This window comes from Fragaria vesca, linkage group LG2 (genome assembly GCF_000184155.1).
Source record: "Fragaria vesca subsp. vesca linkage group LG2, FraVesHawaii_1.0, whole genome shotgun sequence".
In the NCBI taxonomy this organism is placed as follows: domain Eukaryota; kingdom Viridiplantae; phylum Streptophyta; class Magnoliopsida; order Rosales; family Rosaceae; genus Fragaria; species Fragaria vesca.
The window spans coordinates 13,666,079-13,689,153 of record NC_020492.1 but is presented as its reverse complement, the minus strand read 5'-3'; the positions used below and the strand labels follow the sequence as shown (position 1 = coordinate 13,689,153).

The window sequence follows — 23,075 nt, the reverse complement described above, 5'->3', positions numbered from 1 at the left end:
TGGATATTTTGAGCCCAAGATATAATGTATGTAATAAAACGTACGTGAATGCCAAGTTACGTAAAAAGATTAACAATAGTGTGACTGACAATACATAATTTACGTAAATTTATTTGTCAATATAACAATACCTCATTGATGTAACATTGACAATTTTTTTTCAATCAGACAATGAGTATGGTCGGTAACTCGCTAGTGGCGATATCTACATGCTACGGGGCCATTCGGGCGTATCATTAGGAACTCAGGTCGACAGATTTGGTGTGTGTTTCAGGTGTTTGTGAGTCATATCTACACTGTACAATTAATCACAACCCAATACACGTGATGTGCTAGTGCAAAAGCTCGCCATCACAAACTATCCCAATTTTGTAGTTCATGTAATTATCCAAAAAAAAAAAAATTAAAGAATTCCCAAGTGCTAAGGAAATACTGGAAATGGGCCGGACCTTCTGTTAAAAGCCCATACATCGCCACACCAGATTCTCGTCTGACTTTACCTCCCCTGGATCACTTTGCGTAACATTGAAATTGAAGAAACAAATCAACGTGCCCTTCAAGAATTCCAGATCTTCTTTCATCATCAACAACTACTTGAATGCCTTGCTGACTCTGATGTTGAAGCTTCGTCGTCGTCAGAATGAAGCTACTGGTTTCCGTCCTCTTCATTTCCCTTTGCTTCTCCTCTTCCGTTCTTCCCGCTATTGCTCGCGGCGGCATTCCCAGCTCTAACCCCACAGGTCCCCTCTCTCTTCTTATTATGCATTCCTTTGTTTCCTGTTACATTCTTAACTGCCGTAATTGAAATCTGAAGTGACTTGCATTACAATCGGTGTGTTGTTGATCGGAGTATTATGTTTACTTTCACTTGCATTCCGGTCTAGTTCAGGTTTAGAGCTAAAAATGATAAAAAAATCAAAGCTGCAGGCTACGGATTTAGCTAACTACTGTTATTAGTGGTGCACTGTATTTAGCTAATAGTGAGCTTTATGTTTCCAGGCTACGGATATGGTACTCAAACCGGTTCCGGCAGGCATTTGTTTGGGGAGGATGGATCTCAGACAAGGTCTTAATTAGTAAAGTTGGATTGTTATGGTTTCGGATGAACTATGGATTGTGTTTAACTGATATGCAAACTATGTTCTGCAGTGTTGATGCTCAAGGGTACATGACTAATTCTGACCTGGAAATGGCTATTAAGGACTTTGGCCGACGGTGCAGCAACATTTCTAGGGTTTACAGGTGATTATTTGTACTTGTGCTGTTTTTTGATTGTTTTTTTTAAATACGTACTAGATTGAAGTTTACTGTTAGTTGGACTGTGTTTAGTGTTTGTATTAGGTTTTTCATGATGATTATGCTGACTTTTCTTTTCATTCTCTCGTTGAGGGATTTCTGGAATGGATGATCAGTATTGGGGAGAGTGTGAATGGTGTTCCTCTGGTAATCATTTGGCCCAAGTTTATTTCCTGTTGTTGTTTTCTTTTTGCGCTATATTTTCAGGGTATCCTATCACATCATACGAAGTGATGCTTTTTCTTTTGCTTGTAGTGGGTAATTGAAATATCTGATAAGCCTGGGGAGGAAGAGCCTGAACCTGCATTTAAGGTGAATGATATGTTGTTTACAGAAGCTTACACACAATTGTCTTTTTCTTAAATATAATTTTATGAAGATTATATCGTAGCTGCTTTTGGTATAAGTTCGTTTCCTTTGTGGTGGGTTTGGCTGAACGGAACATGAGCATCTTCAAAGATTAAGAGGATGTGGCAATATTTGGAACAGAGTCAGATAGAGCTAGACTGCTTGCTTCTCTTTGGGCTTCCTTGTTAAAACACTTCAAAAACATTTGTAATTAGCATAGCTTTTCTTAGGTGGGGGGATACTGCACTGGTGCTTTGCAGTTGCTTCAAAAGCATTCATAATTAGCATAGCTTTTCTTAGGTGGTTCTCTTTGGGCTTCCTTTTTGAATGAAGGATACTGCCCTGGTGCTTTGCAGTTGCTTTGTGTTTGATGGACTGCTTGTCCTGATTACTAGGTTTGTTTTTGTGAAGGTAGAACCTGATTACTAGGTTACATTCCTAGCTTGTCTTTTAAATTTTTTTTTCTTTACAAAATCATTAATTTTTGGTCTCTCTCTCTCTCTCAATCCCACCTCCCGAATACATCACCTCCAAAGAAAGAAAAAGAAAGTAGAAATCATATTTCCTTCAATAGCCTAGAGAAGAGTTATTATTCATTGAAGTTGGAAAATGCTTCAGATCATTTTGCTTCCTTGCTCAGTTGCAATGACATGATGACAGATCATTTAGGGAGTCTAAGGTGGTGATTGGATGTTCCAGTTTCTTGTATTGCCTTATTGTGTGAGAGGTATAAGTTTTCTGGAGGAAGGAAGAGAGGGATGGTGCAGGGAAGATATGCTGTACTGGCAATCCTTTGGATGGCACAGATGGAACACAATAGGAGGAGCCAAGGGTAAAGAATTTGATCACCAACCTTGCACTGTGGGACTGTCCAATATTTGGCTTTGCTCTGGGCATCAGCTTCTTCAAACAATTTGTGATGTGCACTTCTTAAAGCTGGAACTAAGCTAGTATCCAATAATTTTTTTTTGCACCACAGAATATATGTGCAGATGGTTGAGTAAAAGGATGTTAGTGAAAGTGGAAAATTTGAATTTCACCTCTATACAAATTTTTGGTTTTGAATATTTGCTTGCATTGATATTGCTGTATCTTTATTATTGATGTATATTCTTGACAACCTACCTTTGATTCCTCATTCATTCCCCTGAATGTTAATTACTTGTGACACATCTGGGGAATTCAGAATGCTAGTTTGAGTGTTTGTTTTGATGACTTTCTTGGTGTTGCAGTACATTGGCAACGTGCATGGAGATGAACCCGTAGGTCGTGAGCTGCTAATGCATCTTGCTAATTGGATATGTGACAACTTTTTGACAGATCCTATGGTATTTTTTACTTTCCCTGTAGGAGATTTGTTATTATTATTATTATTATTATTATTATATATTTTTTTTGGGGTAATGCAATTCCCTATTCCCCCTTTCTGGTTTTTTTTCTGTAAGTTTCTGAAGTTAAAAGCTGACTTTATTCTTCCAATACATGCCAATACAGCATTCGCTGTGTACAGTTGTAGTGTTGATAACTTGATATTTATTAACTTACTTTCACATGTCTATTCTAACCACAGGTGACATTGATTGTCGACAATGTGCATCTTCATATACTACCATCTATGAATCCTGATGGGTTTTCACTTCGGAGGCGTGGTAATGCAAATAATATAGACTTAAATCGAGATTTTCCGGATCAGGTATCTTTTTGGGTGGCACAATCTATATTTAACAGTTATGGGTAGGCTCCTCAATGAAAAACTTATAGATCCTGTCCAAAATCATTAACAGTTAAAGTTCAAATTCATAATACCAATATAAAAATTCTATTAAATCAACCACATGCTAAAAGCGCCTAAGATCAAAAGCTTAAAGCCTTAAAGAAACAATATATGAATTTCATGAGTACCCTCTGTCGAAATAAAAATAATTTCTGTTGTAAATACACTTGATTTAGCTGAAAAGGATTTCACCAGAATGCAATGGGACGTCCAAAGTATCTTTCTAGGATTAATTAATTTTTTTTTTTTCTTAACTTCCAGTACTGAAGTTTATTGGTTGTTTTTAATGATAAGAGATATTGTCGTGAAAATCAGTTCTTTAATATGAATGATGATGTGGATGTGCGGCAACCTGAAACAAGAGCAATAATGAAGTGGTTGAGAAAGATACATTTCACTGCATCTGCCAGCTTGCATGGGGTAATAACTTTATTGTATTTTATGCTGCAATTCTTAGTTTTGCATATTCATCAGCATCACTTTTATCCATATCATTACTAGGTTGTTGAAGCAGCTACCGGCTTACTAACAATAGCTTGAGATAATAATCAATTAGAAGTAGAATTGTTGCCATAATAGAGACCTGCACCTGCATGATGGAAAAATAATTTGCAGTCAAGCTTTTGGAGAATACTAAAGGAGATTAGGAATGATTTCTGCACTTCTCTGAGTTCTCTCTTAGGAGATAAGGAAAGACATTTGCATAGACGTTATAAGACACAGTCAATTGACGATGTGAACTCTGGCGACTTTCATGATGGAAAATCAATTTCTTAGTTTTGTTTAGTGAAAGTTACGGAGAGGATTTAAGTATATCAGGGTTTGCCTTCTTTACTTGTCTATTCCAAGATTAGGTAAGACATTGGCATTGATATTGTCAATTCCAGAAGTCAAAGTTACTGCATTGGTGCAAGCTGAGAGTCTAATTTGTCTTAAACAAAAAAGGGATTCCGAATATTACTGTAAGATTCCATCATGACAATGCTCTTTACCCTTCATCTGCATTTTTTTTCTTTCAAGCAAGGGCTGACTATTACAATTTTATTTGATGTGACAAATACATTGATAATGTTCGTGCTTCCCATTCCAAAATATGTTTGTTTCACATCATGGATGATGAATTCTTTGATTAATATATGGAGGAATCAGTCCCTAATCCTTTACTTATTCACAGGGTGCAGTTGTTGCAAATTATCCATGGGATGGCACTCAGGATAAAAGGTAGAAATTTTACATCCCTGAAGACCCGGACAGTTCTCCATTGTATCATGCTTCTTGAAACTCAACATTGCTGTCTTATTTTTTGATTCCCTGTTCTCTATTTCCAGTTCTTTTTTGTCCTTTTGTTGGTTAAAACTTAAAAGCTTGAAATGGTGTCCACTCAATGGAAAAATAACCTGCCAAATTTACCTCTGTTGTAAGATTTGGTAGCAAAAGTTAAAAAGGGGATGCTCACAAAAATTTATTGCATTTGTTCTGTAACATCTTATTGGCTACTTATTAGTTTTAAATCTTGATTTTCCATGTAATACGGGTTCCAGGTGTTCCATTGTATTGGAAGTTTTATTCTGGCTTCATTTTACTTCAGTTTTTGCTTTTTTAAACTGGTTTTGATTTTTTATCATAGTTTAACTTTCCATGACATATGGAATTCAACACAATGATGTCCTTGGCTTCTTCATTTTTCTTATGTACTATATACATTCCATGATTGAATTTTAGGCCGTAGAGTGTCACGATCATGATGAAGATAAGTTACATATATTGTGCTCTATAAATTATCAAAGGAACCCAAAAATAGTTGAGTTATTTGCTTTATCAAATCATCCCAGAATTTGCCTGATGAAGTTACATTTTGCACTTGCTTTTCTCATTTGATCAAGTTTAACTTGCAGGAGAATGTACTTTGGATGTCCTGATGACAAAATATTCCGATTCTTGGCTAGTGTGTACAGTCGTTCTCACTATAACATGTCCTTGAGCAAGGAATTTGAAGGTGGAATTACAAATGGAGCTTCCTGGTATGTCAAGTAATGTTTATGGAGTTTACAAAATGAAGAAATGCATATCAATTGAAAATGTTAATCTGCTTTCTTCAGTTGTGAACTACCAACTACCTATAGGTATTTCTTTTCGTTTGATATTCATCATTTTTCTTAAGACACCTGTTGCAGGTATCCTATATATGGAGGCATGCAAGACTGGAACTACATATATGGCGGCTGTCTTGAATTGACATTGGAGATTAGTGACAACAAATGGCCTCCTGCAAATGAGGTTAGGCATTAGTTGTTTAACTTGTTTTGAGTCTTGCTATATTTGCTACAATAATCATAGAGTTGTCTTCTTTAGCCAAGTTTTGATGATGCGTGAGAACTCCCAATTCCTTGTTAAATTTACCTTAGTCTTGATCTATGTTGCACGGACACGGACACGGACACGGCGACACGACACGCCAACACGGCAAAACTCAAAAACTGAGTTTCCGACATGGCAAACAGAATTATATATTTATGTATTTTTAATAAATAAAAAAATATACTAAAATATGAAATAAGTTCATTACATTACTAAATAAAGTTATAAATTCAATCTATTTTATAACCATAATAAATAAGTAATCAGTTTGAGCAATTGATTGAATATAGAATAAGCAGTTTGAGCAACAAGGAAGATGTCCGTAATCAGTTTGAGCATCAGGAAAGAAAACATTGTGGCTTTTGAAAATTATTCAAATTTTTAGTTTGTCGAATTTTGCCTTTCGAGCCCATAGAATTACTCTAGACGTCGTTACGAGTTCGTAGGATTTTTCAGAACTATTTTTAATGATTTTTGGAAGTTGGTATTATCTAAAATTTTATCAAAAAATAGATTTTTAAGGTGGCTTGATCTGGACCATTAGATTTATTAGACCGCAAGATCTAGGTCGTATATTTTGGAGTATATACGAATGTGGATCAGTTTGGACTCGATCAATTCGAGCCCAGACCAACTCGGTCTTAAGCTGCTCTGCAGCGGAGGAGCTCGGAGGAGTTCTCCGTCGTTCGGCCGTCTCCCGGCGTCCAACCGGTGGCTACAGCTTCGTCACGTCGTCCCCAACATGGCTGTGATGTTGGATTACGAAGAGGAGCTCCGGCGAGAGAGAAAAGAAGCAAAGGAAGAAAATCTGGGTTCGCCAGCGATCTTCAGATTTCGGCCACGACGACGAGCACGACTGGTATGGATAGCCTCATCTCGTCCTCCCCGACGTCGCTTTAGTATTGGATTTCCATGGGAAGCTGAGGAGAGAGAGATTCGAAGAAGAAGAAGCTTTTCTGGGTTCGTCGGTGATTTTTCGAATCCGGCCACGGCGGCGGGCATGGATGGTGCTGGTAGCTTCACCTCAACTTGGAGAACCTATCTATGTCTTTGGTTGTCCACGACGAGCTCTGAGGAGGGAGAATCGAAGAGTAGAAGTTCTGAGATTTTCCGGCGACCTCCGAGTCCAAAACGAAGTTTTTTTTTTTAAAGTCTGAAACGCTGATGTGGCGTGTCGCAATGCCGTGTCGGGGCCGGTCAACGTGTCCGAGACGTATCTGAAAAGTCAACTTTTTCGGACACATGTTTTGCCATGTCGGCGTGTCGGAGTGTCGGTCACTCCGAAGTGGAGTGTCCGTGCAACATAGACTCTTGATACAAAACAAGTAAATGGAAATCTATAAGTAGAACTTTAGCCAGATATCTCGTTCCTTCAAACTATAGTCAGATCACTTGAATGTGAAATTGAAGGTGTTTCTTTTACTTTATTTCAAACTATAGTCAGATAGCTCATTCCTTCAAATTGTAGTCCTCTATGAGTAACAGAAACTGGAGTGTATCTGTGTGGACTTGAAACTAGAAAACCCATCTTTTACCATTTCTCTATTGGTTTAAGATCAGGTAAATTTGTAACCTAACATGGATTTTTGATTTTGTCTCTCTTTCATTAAGTCTTGATTCCTTGTTGCTGTAGTTTGGTGCATGTTTCAGTGGTTTGTGTAGTTCTTGACCTACATTTGAGGACAGATTCAGATAAATGACCTATTTTAGACCTATACATTGATTTTTAAGCTTATTGTATCAAATATTCAGATAGTTGAAAAATGACCATGTGAAGGGATCAAGAATCTTAATTACCCCTATCAAAGGCAAAATCATATTCTTATCTATCGATCCTCATGGCTACGCAGCTCCTCTTTTCCCATCCAATACAGTACTAGACTCTCAACCATACAATTGGTGGATAGAATTTTGTTTGAAGTTAAAAGGTAGTAGGGTTTACAGCTTCAAATCAGTTCAGTTCAATTGAACAATTTGATGGAGAGAAACTATCAAACAAACATAAATCAGTAATAATCCTCTTTTTCAGTTCAACCCTAATTCTAATTCCTCTACATTTTTCTATTGGCCTAATCCTTCTCTACTCTAGTAAAATAAAGAATAAGTTAGTACTGAAGTGGCTCAAGAAGATTTTGACTAAAAGCTTTGGAGTTTGGCAGAAGTATGTTATGTTTGTGTGCAATTTTGTTGAGAACTCATATATGGTCAAGGACTCAATTTTGATGTATTTATGGCAAGTCGTATTTTTGGAATCTTGTTTGCAATGGCGAACCAAACTAATAGTTCTGCAATTGTCATCTAAACGAAGCCGACCTAATTTGATACAACACCAAACTCTGTAACAAGAGTTTGGAGTGGTCCCGCTAACAAAGTCATTTCCGGAGGAGTTTAAGCTTTTGAGAGTCAGACAATATCTTGGATGATGAGTATGTGAATGGAAAAGAGGAGCTGGGTAGTCATGAAATTAGATAGATATAGTTTTGGCACACAAATTTTGATAGGGACAATTAAGACTTTTGACTCTTTCATATGGTCATTTTTCAACTATTTAGAAAAACAATGTTAGAAGCCAATTTGAAGGCTTATTTATGGTTATTTATCAAAAATTCTCACATTTGAGGAGTAGTGTCGGTTAGTTTTGACTCTGTCGTATGTTTGAGGGATGCTATGAGTGATTTATATATAGGCACAATCAACTTTTACCTTCCACCTCAGTAATTCCTTTCAGTTTACTCGCTACCATATAACTGTTTCATGTGATACTTTAATATGTATATCTGCAGCTTCTTACTCTTTGGGAATACAACAAAAAGAGCATGCTTGATCTCGTTGCTACCGTAGTACAGGTACGTGTGATTGAAAATCAGCATGTTTCTTATCCATACTATAGGAATTAAATATTTTTTCCTTTTACGTTGGCCATCTCATTTTAATGACACTGCATCACACGGTAACCCTGAAGACTAATCAGAAGTCTATTGGCCGTTTCTCTTTTAATTATTGTTATATATTGTACTCTGTGGAGCATTAGGACATAAGCTAAGCCATTTCTAATGTTGCTAAAATTGAATGTTTAATGGTGTGATATTGGTTATCTACATTTAACTTGTACTCTTCAGACAGGAGTACACGGAAGGATCTTGACCTCAGATGGTGGGAAGCCATTGCCAGGCTCTATTGCTATCAATGGAATAGATTACACGGTTTGCTCACTAACTCATGCTATTCTTCAAATTCTTATGTTTTCATCTTTTCCACTCTCATATAGCCACAGTTTGGGAATTGAGATTGAACTGAAGTTTAAAAGTTAATTGGATGTTAAAGACCCATGCATGGCAACCTTAAAAATGGTTGTAATATTAATTTTTTATACTTGAGTAAATCTGGTTTGAATACATATGCCATGCTATTTCAATGGTTGGACTATGAAAATCTAAATAATGCGTTCCATAAAGTAACTTAAGCTAATTGTAGGTACACAAACATGTCGTATCCTTCAATATCATTCTAAGCTAGAGTGATCATGCTTATTCAGCAGCACCATGAATTCATATAAGTCAATCTTCCAAAATTCTAATGGTCCTATTTATAATAAATGCAGAATAAACCAGGGTGGAGTGTTGTCATAATGATAATAAATTAAGCAGATATTTTTATCTTTCTCAGCCATATCTATGTTATCAAATTTGTAAATGAAATATTAACATAAATGCTCATTTTGATCCCACTTCTTTCACTCGAACATTGATGGTTTGCAATCGGACTTAATAGTTGTTGAAACTGTGCTCTTCTGATTGGTCTTTTACTTGGTTTGAACTTAAAACTTGGATAAGCTTCAAATTTGTTTATCCCTATTTATCAATAATAAAACTTTGGGGTTTCTCTATTAAGTTTTGGATCTATTTTGGGTCTTCCAAAAACTCCTTTAATGTGGAGATGGTCTAATCTGTTTGTTCCATGAACTAAATCATTCTCTAATAGTGGTTTTTTGGGGGGTGTGTAAGATGGCAGAAATTTAGACAACTTTGTTACGATGTCCCCTTGGTTTTTATAAAAGTTTTTAAAGATGTTTATCTCTGTTTTCCAACTGACAGCTCTATATTGTCTTGTTATACCTTTTGGTTTACTTTTGATTTAATACTTTATACTATATGTCGCACCTTCTATTTCAAAAAAATAAAAATAAAAAATTTATGTTGCACCTTCTGCTCAGTTTATCAAACTCAGACACCACATTTTATTTTTTTGCTCATATATTTTGACGTACAGGTAAAAGCTAGTACAGCCTTTGCGGATTACCATCGCTTGCTTGCCCCTGGAGGAAGATACGAAGGTATTTGTAGATTAAATGGTATCATAGTGAGGTGGATGCCTTCTTTAAAATGATTTGGAAGAACTGATGATTAAATTAGGGTAATTTTATATACACACCTCAAATCTCTTAATACACACCTCTTGTATTTAATATTTCAAATCATGATTTGTAACTATGTTAAATGACCACAACATCCATATATATGCTTATTATTGAAAAAGAAAAAATATAAAGTGTTCCTTATTGTACAAAATTCAACTATATTTCATGCTTATTATTGAAAAAGAAAAAATATAAAGTGTTCCTTATTGTACAAAATTCAACTATATTTCACAAACATTCACATATTGAGAAACCTAGCGAAAACCCAAAATTGAAACAAAAATAAATTGGCAGTCATCAATTTCAATCTCAATCAAGTTAGAATTTTCATGTAATTGCAAGACATTCATTATAATTAACCTATCTAATTTCAAAACTAAACTCATGATAACTGATCAATATTATATCACCAGAAAGAACCAAGAACAATTAAACCCTACCCCTCTAATCCATGCAAGCTTTAACCGGAAGTAACTCTGTTTGTTCAAACCATAAACACTAGGAATTTAAAGTTTCCGGAGGGACCCAAATAGGAGTAGATGAATTTGAGGAATGGATAGGATGATTTCTGGGCAATGAAGTTTGATGTACGTGCAGCACATATAGAGAAAAACATGTTAACAAAAATATAAATCTTTGATATTACATACAATAATAGGAAATCATGGTTTTATATAGGTTAAGGGTATTCTTGATAATTCTAGGTGTGTATTTAGCAAAATACTGAAATGAAAAAAATAAATAAGTGGTGTATTAAGTAAGGAGTGTGTAGTAAGAAATAAGGGGTGTGTATTTAAAACTTCTCTTAAATTTAATAGGCAAAGAAAATACAACTTGCATCATGTTATAGACCACAATATCAATGGTCATACAGCTGGTGGCATACTAATCCTTGTTCCAATCGGAAAAAAGTAAATCCATCTTTGTTGTGATTTCCAATGTCAAATATCCCTGAAAAGAACAAGTATTATTATAGAGGCCCTTGAAGTATTTAACTTTTCAACTGTCGAATGGGGAATTGTTATAAATGGCCTGTAGGTTAGATAAGGTTTCACCCAAAAAGGAAAAAGGATCCTAATCTAAATAGCCTGTTAACCAGCTTATTTGGAAATTATTGTGCTCGTAATCGAATGCAATTTATAGCTGATGTAACATGCATTTCTACTCCAATCATTTATTTAATGAAGTATCTTTACTCTTTAGAATCTGTGTGCTTACAACTCTTTTGTGGTTGTCCATCTTAAGTTTCTGATGTGATTCACTGGTTGTGGTGTGTGCAGTCACAGCCATTGTCCCAGGTTACAAATCAAAGACCACGGTTATTTCATTGGAAGAATCAGGCACAAATGTTGATTTTATTTTCGATCCTGAAGTTGATCGTAGATGGGATAGTATAAGCATCATTTGGGGTCCCCGTTTGGAAGTATATTTGCTTATGATTGTTGCAGTATTCCTTCTGTTTTTATGCAGGAGGAGGACAATTAGTCGATTAAAACAGAGACAGTTAGCAGGATTGAAAAGGCCAGTCGTGGTGTGAGACTATCGTTTATTTTTTTGTAGGATTTTTTATTTGACATTTATTTGTAGGAATGTTAATTGTATATCCACTAAATTGTCTCGAGTCTTTTCCCTTTCAGACCAAAATTATAGATTTTCACTGCCCCTATTTATTTTGAGGACGTACTGGTTCTTCCCACAGGTAGTCTAAAGTTGAGAGTGGATTATAATGCCAAATGAAAAGAACCGCAAGTCTGTCGCCTACCTTACTGTGTTCAGCCACCAAAGCCTAATACGAAGACATGACTGTCTTCAATCGCCCTCTCAAATCTGCTCATTATGTCATCCATTGATGATGTTACCTCCTCGACCCCTTTAGCACTTGCTGGCAATGATGTTTATTGACATTTCCAGAAGGTTTGGTTCTGCCCGACGCCCCTCTGGTAAAAATAGCTCGCTCTGCTCAATGACCCGTGTTGGTTTTTCCGGTGAGTTCAGGTCTTTATTTGGGGTTCCAAGATCCATGAAAGAGAATCAGGCAGATTAGTCCCTAGCATTTGACCCGAGTTCAGATCACAATAAGGTGCTGATAGGAGGACCATGGCGGTTCAATCAAACTCATGTGGTGTTACAGGAATATGATGGCATCACGGTTCACACCTTTTCTATAGATCAATCTGACCTCATTATTTTTCTGGGTTTGTATCAGCAACATCCTACTTTTTGAGGAAGCATACATAATCGAAGTTCAAAGAAATGCTTCTGTGGATCGTAAGTTAGGATTAGGGTTAGGGTTAGGCATTTTACTAGTAACTGGCTTAATCAAAATGGCTTTAGTTAAGGAAATGGCTCGCAAGGCAAACCAATTATGTTGCGGGAAAAGGCACTTGACTCAAAGGTTGGAAAGGAAATGCCTGATCAATCAACGGCTTTAGAAAATAGCATAATCCGAATCCATTCCTATACCAACTCATCTTCTCTCTTATCAGGTTGTATCCAATTCATGAATTTTCTTCATTCTAGTTGAGCAAGAAAGCGTGCCAGAGAGGAAAAAGCGACCTTACTAAAATAGCGATAAAGTGTTTTATCCTTATCGATCCAATCACATATATATAACTACATAAATGACTGTACGAGTGTTTTGCTCTCTCAGCGAGATGTGAGAGTGGAACAGCGGAGCACGAGAAGCGCTCCCTTATTTCTCCAAGTACATAGAGCGGTCAAAGAGTGCTGACGAGACTTCTAGTTCTAAGTTCTAACTACTTACGTGACTTGCGTCTGAGAAATTCATGGGTTGTCACATTGTTAATGGAAGTCTGGGGCTGTGAATCATCTTCCTTGGAGACCAACTGGTTCAATCGGTGAAGCAATATATCGAAATCATCTTGGCTCCTTATGAGGGCGAGACGTACATATCGATCTTCAGCACCAAACACACTTCCTCTGCGGCCGTAAACATTAGCTTCTTCCTGGAGAACTTTGTAGCAATCTACATCTTCTTCTCTCTCGCACTTCACCCATGCATAGGCTGCCATGAGAACAAATCAAATTTGTATCATATATACTCCTTTGGAATACCTAATCTAGGTCGTTACTTCTTCTTGGTGTATTATATACAGTTGGATGCATTCTTATCACAAAGTCCTATTGTGACAGTGTGTGTGTGTGTGTGGCAAATTAACCTTTTCACCTGGAGATGGTCCTCTACGTTTCTGGAAAAAAGTGCAGAAGAGAGGTTCATCTTTCTGCAGAGAAAATCGGTTTGACAAAGACAGGGTGTTTTTCAGTTTTTCCCACCGTTTCCTCATTGTGGTGTATCCGAATTCGAAAATTTCTTTCCCTCCACCTTCTACGACTACATTCAACAGCTTCATTGCTCTTAGCTGAGCATCCCGAGAAATACCCAAGTTACTTATCAGAGTATGCTGCAATATTCTTTGGTACACTGCCTCATCCTTTATCACTGCCCACCTGCATCAAAGCAATGTACATAAGCCCAAGTAACTTCGACAACTCATATGGTAATAAGTATATATAACTCAGTTAACATATATAAGGTTCTCGTTCGAGTAATTCACTAGAGTAGGTGTGCACCCTAATCTAGTACCAGCATGGCCAGTGAGCTTAGAAATTGAAAACACCATGACATCGTCATTTGCTGGAGTTGGAATTGGTGTGAAATGTGGCCAATAATAAACACGATCATAGATTGCTGCGGAGTTTGGTCCTTGAAAATTTGCTTTGTTTAGCTTCCCATCAGGATTGTTTGGTGCCGTTACAAACTCAATAACCCTCTTAGTTCCACTTGACAAGTTCAGCAACGAACCATCCCCTTCGAACTTGTAATTTACTGATTGGAAGTATTCTGTTTGCGTTTCATAAAGCTGCGAAAATATACCACGTACAGCAAAAGAATCATATTAGACATTCCTGGTAAGAATTTCTGGCACCTACAGCATTCCTAGTTATTTGACAGTTTAACCATAATTGTTCAACAAGTTAATTAGTTGTTAGATGTAAAGGGTAATAGTATCTGTTCTTATTGTTAACCATGCCAACTTAGTGATGCCTTATATTTTTGTAGTTACTGAGCTGCAAAAGATGAACCTAGTTTAAGTAGAATCAAACCGCGTAATAAGGAATTGTAACAACAATGCTAGCTGGTGAGGATGATGATGAGTTGAAATTATCGGTCGATGAGGAAGAGAGCGCTTGAACTGCGGCGTTGATGAGATGGGTTGAGCCAGCACCGATTACAATGTACCTTCCTTGAGTGACTGCATTACCAGCAACGTCGTGTACTTTGCGGATGAGCCTCTCAAGCTCTTGTGAGATGTAAGATTTATCAGAGAAAGAATAGCCCATTCGATGCCACCCTGCTACTAGAATTGCACTTTCTGAAGCATGTTCCATCCAAAAGGGCTCTAAGAAATATGGATCCCCACTGCAACCAACAATATACACAAACAGTTCATGTTAAGGCTTTTTTTTGTTGGAATATGTTCACTCCGAGTAAGTTAGGGTGACCTAACATATCATGGTTACTTTTGAAGTGAGTAATATTGTTTATGACAAAGAAATTGTTTATGGTTTTTTTAACATTTTAAGTAGTTTTGCTTGATTCAATTTTTTAGTAACCCCTAAAGACAGATAAAGACATATCGTGGTCATATATTATAGGAAAATGATTCTAGGCTTTATTAAGACCTAAGATTTTAGGCCTCAAATCTATGTGGCATGCCAAATCACTTAGACATACACATCACATAATAAAAATCTTATGTCATGTAATACTTAAGTATAAAGACCATCTTACCATTTGGTCCATTTCAAACAATGACTAATAAATTTCAGTTTTTCATTAGAAAATAAAACTATTTTAGCTTTATTTCTTCTAAATATCTAATTAAATATAAAAAATATAACATCAAAATAACATTATATTATATATTTATAATACATGTATATTTATAAAAAAAATACATGTATATTATATAAATAATCTGTATGTAAATCATTTAGAGAAATTATTTGTATATAAATTATTTTTTGGACGAATTATAGAAAATTTTAATGAATTATATCCGAATTATCATATATTAGTGTTTTCTTTTTGATGAATTATAATTGCTTTTTGGATGAATTAGGGTTAGGGTTAGGGTTAGAGTTTATTTGACAAAACTAATTATTATTTAAAAAATAGTTAATCTTCATACTGACGTAAGAAACATTCCTTATATTATATATAATTAGTGGTTGCTATTAATATGTAATATTTGTTTCCATTACCTAATAAAGTACATTAATATCATTGATACACCCTTTAAAATGTAAAAAGAAATATAAATGGTAAAATTGGTAATGCAATGTTTGATTTGACAAGATATATTATGTGGAATCGAAAATAAATATTTTTTTTACTTACATGACATTACATGGCATGACACATAGGATTAACGCCACAAATTAAAGCCCTCTAACACTACCCCTATATTATATTCCTATAATAAAGTTGAAAATATATGGCTCTGTCTCTAATACGTTTACAAAGCAAGACAAACGAAAAATTTAAAAAAAACAGAAGAAGTAAATGTCGGCCTCAGTTTCGAATTTTGGACCCACTATCATAATGGGTGTTAAGTAATGACAATGACCAACAAATAATTGAGTTTACAACGTGGATGAGTGACATCAGTCCTGGATGGGTATATCCGTATATATTGACCGCCCGCCACACATATGAATATGATGACCCACATATGATTTCAAATTCTTTTTTTGTTTTGATTTCAAATTCAAAATCATATTTTGGTTTTAGAATCTTTTTTGTTGTGTGTGTGTGTGTGACAGGGACCGTTTGGAATCTTTTTCTTTTCTGAATAATCTTTAGGCTGGTTGGCTGAGAATACAAAGTTTCTATCATTCCTAAATGATTCTCTGTTATGGACTTATGGTTCGTGAAAATTAAAGAAAATGAACCAAGGGGTTCCTACATTGAAGTTCTTTCTAGTTTAGGTTGTTGTAGGGAAAATATTTGTAGCTTTTGTTGCTTTTTCTGTACCCATCGGAAAAAAGTTAAGTCTACATACTGGAATCTTTTGTTTTTAAATGGAAAATAAATTATTGTTTTGGATGAAGGAAAATAAATTATTTGATTTTCTTTCTTCTATCTTATTGGGGATTTGTTGTTCAAACTTCAAACTACCCATATATTTGTTGTCAAAAAAAAAAAAACCAAAAAACTACCCATATTTGATATTTCACTTATCAAGCTGCTGATTACTTGGCAAATAAATTTAGTAGAAAAAAGTTTTGGTAGAAGAGATTGTGAGCTGGTGATATGAAATCAATTCCTTAATTAATCCCAATATCATAGAGCATATATGTATTGTGTGAAAATCTAGAATAAAGAGAGAATCGAAGGACAAACCCGTCAGCATTTGATTCACAATCAGTTAAGAACTGAGAACAATCTGAGCCTCCAAAGCAAGAATTGCATTCACAACCAGGTTGCTTGCCATCATCAAGAACCAAACCATCCAAGTAGGCTCTGCCATGCCCCGAGCAAGGCACGGCGGCGACGTGTTCGGCTTCTTCTGCTGCCCTTCTGCTCCAACTGAGCTCCCACTGACCTCCAGCTCCATGTCCATAGAGGTTTAAGATCAAATACAGATTGACAGCTACAGAAAATGCCAGGCACAGGACGTAGGAGCTTTGTTGTAGCTTAGCCATATATACGACTAATCTGTTGGGGTTCAGACTCTCTAGCTGAAACGTACAGTACTCTTGTTAATTTTCTGGGATCAGATCCTCCTCTTAGAATCGGAAATGTAAAGAAGGATATGTGTGGACGTAATTGACTAGTCTACGGGGGAGGCTAGAGTTTTAAAACGCAGAGGCTTCAGGAACCTCAACATCATATTATTGTAGTAGACTAGTAGCTAGGGAAAATTGAAGAATCTCATAGTCTACCATATACGGAGGAATATAAGTCGATACTTGTGAAGTTGTGGGATACGGACAAGATCGATGATATAAGCCAATACATACGTGTGAGTTGTGACTGGATCGCTATGTGTAGACCTATAAATAGACCGGATCTGGAGCGGATCGACTTAGATCCGGATCCGGATCCATAATAGAAATTTTAGATCCGGATCCGACCCGTTACCCGATGGATCTTTGATAGCTAGATCTAAATCCGGATCCGGTGGGTTAACGGATACCCGACCCGTTAATCGGATCCGTTTATAATAATAAATATTTTCAAATTTTAAATAATAATTTCTTAATTTTATCATAAATTTTGATAAAACACTAATGAAATAAAATAAAGGTTTACATCAAAAGTTGAATTACATGGCCAAAATAATCTTTAACAATAGGGTCCGGTTCAAGGGACATCAAGTTTGACACAAATTTTGACATCGTTTATTAGCCATTAGATTTTAAAACAATGAACGGTCAAGATCAATTTCAAATATGATGTCAACAAATAACTAATTGAGATGGCAAGTGACGTGGCATTATATAATTTCATAACAAATCAAATAAAAAAATCAGATTAAAATCTACAAACCAAAATCTAGTTTGTACGATTAAAAGAAAAAGAAAAAGAAAAAGAAGATGGCCGATCAAAAACAAAGAAAAAAGACGAAGAACAACAACAGAAGACCAAAGAAGAACACAGACGAAAGAAAAGAAGAAAAAACGAGGAGCAAATGATATGCAAGAGCCGTACACGATTTCAGACGAGGAAAATTTAGAAGAAAATGATTCAGATGAGGAAGATTCAGACATTGACCATGAAGGATAAAGTTACCTTTATATTGATTTTTTTCCTTCCTCTTGGCAGCTACGATTTCGTTTAGAGAGTTTTGGCCAGTTTTGTTATTGTAAAAGAGGATTGATTTGTATTGGCCAAGACAATTAGGCATGGTCTTTTTGTTTTTATAAGATGATGATATGAATGCACTCCTATTGATTTTGTATTGAATTGAGAGAATTATATGTATGAATTATCATACAGGCATGGTGCTTTTGAATCCAAATTTGATTATATTGAATGTGCAACTATCATGTGTGAATACTAAAACTTAATTCATCGAAGAAAAAAACTATCATGTGTGAATGTAGGGAGAGAGTGATGGAATCTGGGTATGAAAACGATTCAATCACTCTTCAACTACCTCCTACTAGCTGCACTAAAGAAAGTATAATATCATTTGAAGGGATTAGAGTATTAGACAATAATTAAGCCAACCATTTATACTGTAGGCATGGTAGTCTTTAATTTCTTCTTTCTATCGTCTGTGCTTTTTTCTTTCGTCTGTGTTCTTCTTTGGTCTTCTGTTGTTCTTCCTCTTTTTTCTTTGTTTTTGATCGGCCATCTTCTTTTTCTTTTTCTTTTAATCGTACAAACTAAACTTTGGTTTCTAGATTTTAATCTGATTTATTTATTTGATTTGTTATGAAATTAGATAATGCCACGTCACTTGTCACCTCAATTAGTTATTTGTTGACATTATATTTGAAATTGATCTTGACCGTTCATTGTTTTAAAATCTAATGGCTAATAAACGGTGTCAAAATTTGAATCAAATTTGATGTCCCTTTAACCGAACCCAATAAACTAATATATTCAAAATACTAGACCTCCAATGTATTTAGCAAAGAGCATAAAAAGAACATAGACATCAGTAACTTTCAACTTCATTAAATAATTATACTTTAGGAGAAATTTTAAATACACACCCTTAATCTCTTAATACACACCTCTACTATTTTATGTTTCTATTGAGATTTTATAGGTAAACTAAATGACTAAAACAAACATCTATTATTTAAAAAAAAAAAAAATCGCACTAGAAGTATTATTTTCAATCTTCTACCCTAAAATCGTCAAAAACACGTCTTCTCCTCTAAATTCAACTCTTCTCCACAATTCATTTGGGTTGTCTTTTTTTATTTATTTTTTTATTTTTATATGTATTAGCTTTAGTTTGATCTTGTAGATCATATTGTCATCTACTGCATCTTTATCATGACATGTTTTATCACATAAATAACTAGCTAGTTATGTTTAATAGCTACCTTACTTCTACAGTTCTACTAGCTTGTGAATTTTGAAAACTTGTATTGGTGATTTAGAGTTAGGATATAACAATAATCATTTAATTATAAATTGAATGATGATAACCAAAAATTTCTAGCAAAAATTAGACGAAAAAATATGTAAAAAGAGGTACCAAATAGTAAATATATATTAATTATATTAAATAAATAGAATATTTCATAAATTAAGGGCATTTTAGACAGTTTAGGATGTGTATTAAGTATAATACTGAAATAAAAAACTTGATAGGTGGTGTATTAAGCAAGGGGTGTGTATTAAGATATTAGGGATGTGTATTTAAAATTTCTCATACTTTAGACGCAATTTAGACGTTTATGTTATCCAAATAATTATTATATTATTTAATATTTATCAATAATATTATATTTATAAAAATATTATTTCATTATTTTAAAACGGATCCAGGTCCTTAACGGATCGGATCAACCTCGATCCGTATCCAATCCGTTTAATAAACGGGTTAACGGATCCGGGTCCTTAACGGATCAACGGGTCTAATTTTCAATCCAAACCTGTTTAAAAAGCACGGATCCGGATTAAGATTCGTTCCATTTACAGGTCTATATATATATATATTTCCAACTTAATGGGGTCTGCTATTCATCATGATCTACGTGGTCCACTCAATTATGAGGCCTTAGACCCTGCGTTGGAGTTAGGTCTCGTTAGCTTCATTTCCGTAATCGGATCTGGGATTCTTTGCAGCCTTTCTCAGGTAACGTTTCTAGTCGGCATGGGAATGGGGTGGCTCCGTGGCTGTTTCATTCCTTTGAGGTGTCGAAGAGTAAAACCAAAACGACGTTGGCGTACGTTGTGTTGTTTTTGAACAACTTGATGCATTCCAAAAGTACTGGGATAGCATAATGCAGTCAAAGGTTTTAGGCAATTCAGTTCTTCACAACCAAAACAAAACATTCGAGTTGTTGTGTATCTGTTCACTTATCTTCAGAAAACATTAATTTTTTTTTTTTGGCAAACCACTAGTCAGGGATACATCTCTCCCGGGAGGTGGAGGTGACGATTTCTCGCATTCTGAAATCAATGTAAGTGGTTGAAATGAGACCAGTAATCCCCATTCCTACTCCGAATGTTACTCGAGATAAATAATGGATGATGAATATCTTTGTAAAATACAACCAACTCAAAAATCACTTGATCATATATAACTCGGTGTACAAACTTTCCAGACCTTGTTCAATGACTGACCGACGCCATTCTTTGACTTGCACAGCGACGACATTCTTCAACTTGCATAGTGACGACATTCTTCGACTTGCATAGTGCATCTTTTACATGCTGAGAAAGTGGCAAGTAAACCATAAGTCCATAACTACTTATCTGAGAAATAAAATTGCAGAGTACGAGAGGGATGCACTGTAACAATTACATGACATCACCATACGAAAAGCATCATTCTTGTATTCATATCCAGGTGTGTACTACCATTCTACCAAAGCCAGAGAATAAAATAAAAAAACATCATTCACACCAAAAGAAAATCCAAGTGAAAATGAAATCGTACAGTAGTTTGGGTTCAAACCTATGATTGAGAAATCGCTGGAAATCGAGCCCTGCACTCCTCGAGAGTCCTCAATGGCAGTGCGGCACAACACTACTGAACCCAACCACTGCTGGAAATCACCGTGGGGCCGTATTCCTTTCTGGCAACGACCTCGAGCAAATATCTATAGAGAAATTCTAAAAGAAATTTGGGTTCAATCCTCAAAAACAATGTATAGAGAAAATTAATTTTTTTTTACGCTTCTAGTTAGCCTAGACAAGTTTCAGACTTTCAGATCCTTGATCCGCAGCTAATCCTACTATTCTAAGTTTCTAAATGACTATGTACTGCAGTCCTTTTACCTATAAGATAATGATCTCCATAAACACAATTTACCATGACAATTAGCTTCTTTCCCCAATAGCTAATCTGCAGATTCGTAGATCTTGATGATTAGTACTGCACCATATAACTAGCATCTTATCAATCTCGGCATCTAGCTAGCAATGTAAGTTACCAGTTACATAGATAAAGGATCGGACATCCAACTTGGGAAATGCAATGCGGATAAATAACGTGTATCATCAATCTTTCAACAAGAGAACAACGATAACAAAACAGTTATGCGTCAATTAATAAGCCACGATGACAAACTTCACTAATCATTATATTGGACTAACATTAGACTGAACTCTTTTTGCTCATTAGCAAGAAAAGACATCTTGCGGATTCAATTCTTCCAGCTTTGCACAGACCTACACTAACAACATTGAAAAACTACAATATTATGTTTGTGATTTGATGGCTTCCATCTATTTCAGAGAACACTCAACTGCTTCTCGAATTCTCCTTGCTTTGCCAGAACCATCAATAAGCAATTGTATTTGGAACTAGTTCCATAGTGGATGTTCATAGTTGTAGCATATTGATAAAAGCAAAGGGTAATATACTGAAAATCGTGTTGGCCTTATCGACCTCTCCACCCTTGCAACATGCATTTATCAATATATTACAACTCTGAAGATCAACCATGGAGCCTTTGATTATCCATGGAATACGACTCGCTCCGGGTTGCTGTAGATTTTGTTGGGATCGAGGATTGGGGGTAACACGAGGCTATGTAATTGATGAAAGAAACAACAGGAGGAGCAGAAGAGTGAAAACCAGAAAGCATACCTCTTCTGCAAACCAGATTCAAGATCTGGTCGGGTGCCACAAGCTTTGGTTTTTGATCCTCTTTCTCAGATCTGAGGATTCAACCGACTCAAGATATGTTCTGGTTGCCAGAGTTGTGTATATATGCTAATCTTTTATTAAGAAAAAATTATTATTTAAGAAAAAATTTGATGTTGATTTTTTAAGAATTGGACGAAAAACCAATTTTATTGATCTCAATTTTAGAGTATCACTACTGCAAGGTAGTCTAGTGGTTCTTGTCTAATTGGGTATGCTACCGAACCTAAATTCGAACCACAACACTGTCAAAAGTGACCAATAGAGGGGCTGCAATGAGAAAGTGTCAAAACATAATATTTTAAAAGACATTCACGAAAAAGTGTCGTGAAATAGGCTCGCTTCGTCTTCTCTGGAGCTTGAGAAAACCGAAACCTAGGGTTGCGTGAAAGAGAGTGGCATCAATATAGGTTTCCGCTTGCGCATGGTGGGGTTTGACATCATGGTCAATGTTAGGAGGCAAGATCCAACCTTGCTTCGGGCATCTGAGTTTGCACGGTGGTGGCGGCGTGAACTTGATGGTGTACCTTTCCATATGCATGATTAGGGCTCCAACTCTTCTCATTGATGGAAAAATACACCATCAGGGTCTTAAGCCTCAAATCTTTGTTGAGAGTTGCTTGATATGTTATGCAGGTTCTAGTTTTTGTAGTTCAACAAGTCCCTTTTGGACAAGTAGCTTTTTCGTTAAATTTCCTTCGGGTTGTAGGCATGAAAATGAGCATCAAATGTGTAACGAGTTCTTCTCCAGAAAACTCAAGCTTGACCTTGTATGGTTGATGATAATATCAATGGATTTATTTCGACTTTCAAAAGAAAAAAAAAATTTATCAAACAAAAATTGTTTTACTTTATAGCTGATTTGCCTGATTATATTCAAAGCACAACACAAGCAACTTTTTTAAAAAGTCACAGTAATCTCATACTAGCCCCAAGTCTTTGATCTAAATGCAGTGAGATATAAACCTGCGCAAGAAAAAAGGGCACACGGGGCTGGAATTTCTCTCTCTCTCTC

General features: G+C 35.7%; 2 protein-coding genes across 2 annotated transcripts; one reads left to right on the top strand and one right to left on the bottom strand.

Moving 5' to 3' along the window:
- The first annotated feature begins 550 nt into the window (after window positions 1-550).
- LOC101308629 (carboxypeptidase D-like) lies at window positions 551-11,853 on the top strand. The gene is made up of 15 exons (XM_004290434.1): window positions 551-740; window positions 1,000-1,066; window positions 1,150-1,242; window positions 1,413-1,443; window positions 1,552-1,608; window positions 2,877-2,972; window positions 3,215-3,337; window positions 3,734-3,838; window positions 4,593-4,639; window positions 5,314-5,439; window positions 5,593-5,695; window positions 8,560-8,622; window positions 8,896-8,979; window positions 10,046-10,109; window positions 11,474-11,853. Exons 1-15 carry the CDS (start codon window positions 641-643, stop codon window positions 11,728-11,730), a joined length of 1,416 nt encoding a protein of 471 aa, XP_004290482.1. The 5' UTR covers window positions 551-640; the 3' UTR covers window positions 11,731-11,853.
- Window positions 11,854-12,770: 917 nt separating this feature from the next.
- On the bottom strand, window positions 12,771-16,988 carry LOC101308335 (tryptophan aminotransferase-related protein 4-like). Its single transcript, XM_004290433.1, has 5 exons — window positions 16,621-16,988; window positions 14,319-14,634; window positions 13,785-14,074; window positions 13,381-13,661; window positions 12,771-13,218 (listed from the first exon to the last, which is right to left on the bottom strand). Exons 1-5 carry the CDS (start codon window positions 16,920-16,922, stop codon window positions 12,950-12,952), a joined length of 1,458 nt encoding a protein of 485 aa, XP_004290481.1. The 5' UTR covers window positions 16,923-16,988; the 3' UTR covers window positions 12,771-12,949.
- Window positions 16,989-23,075: the final 6,087 nt, after the last annotated feature.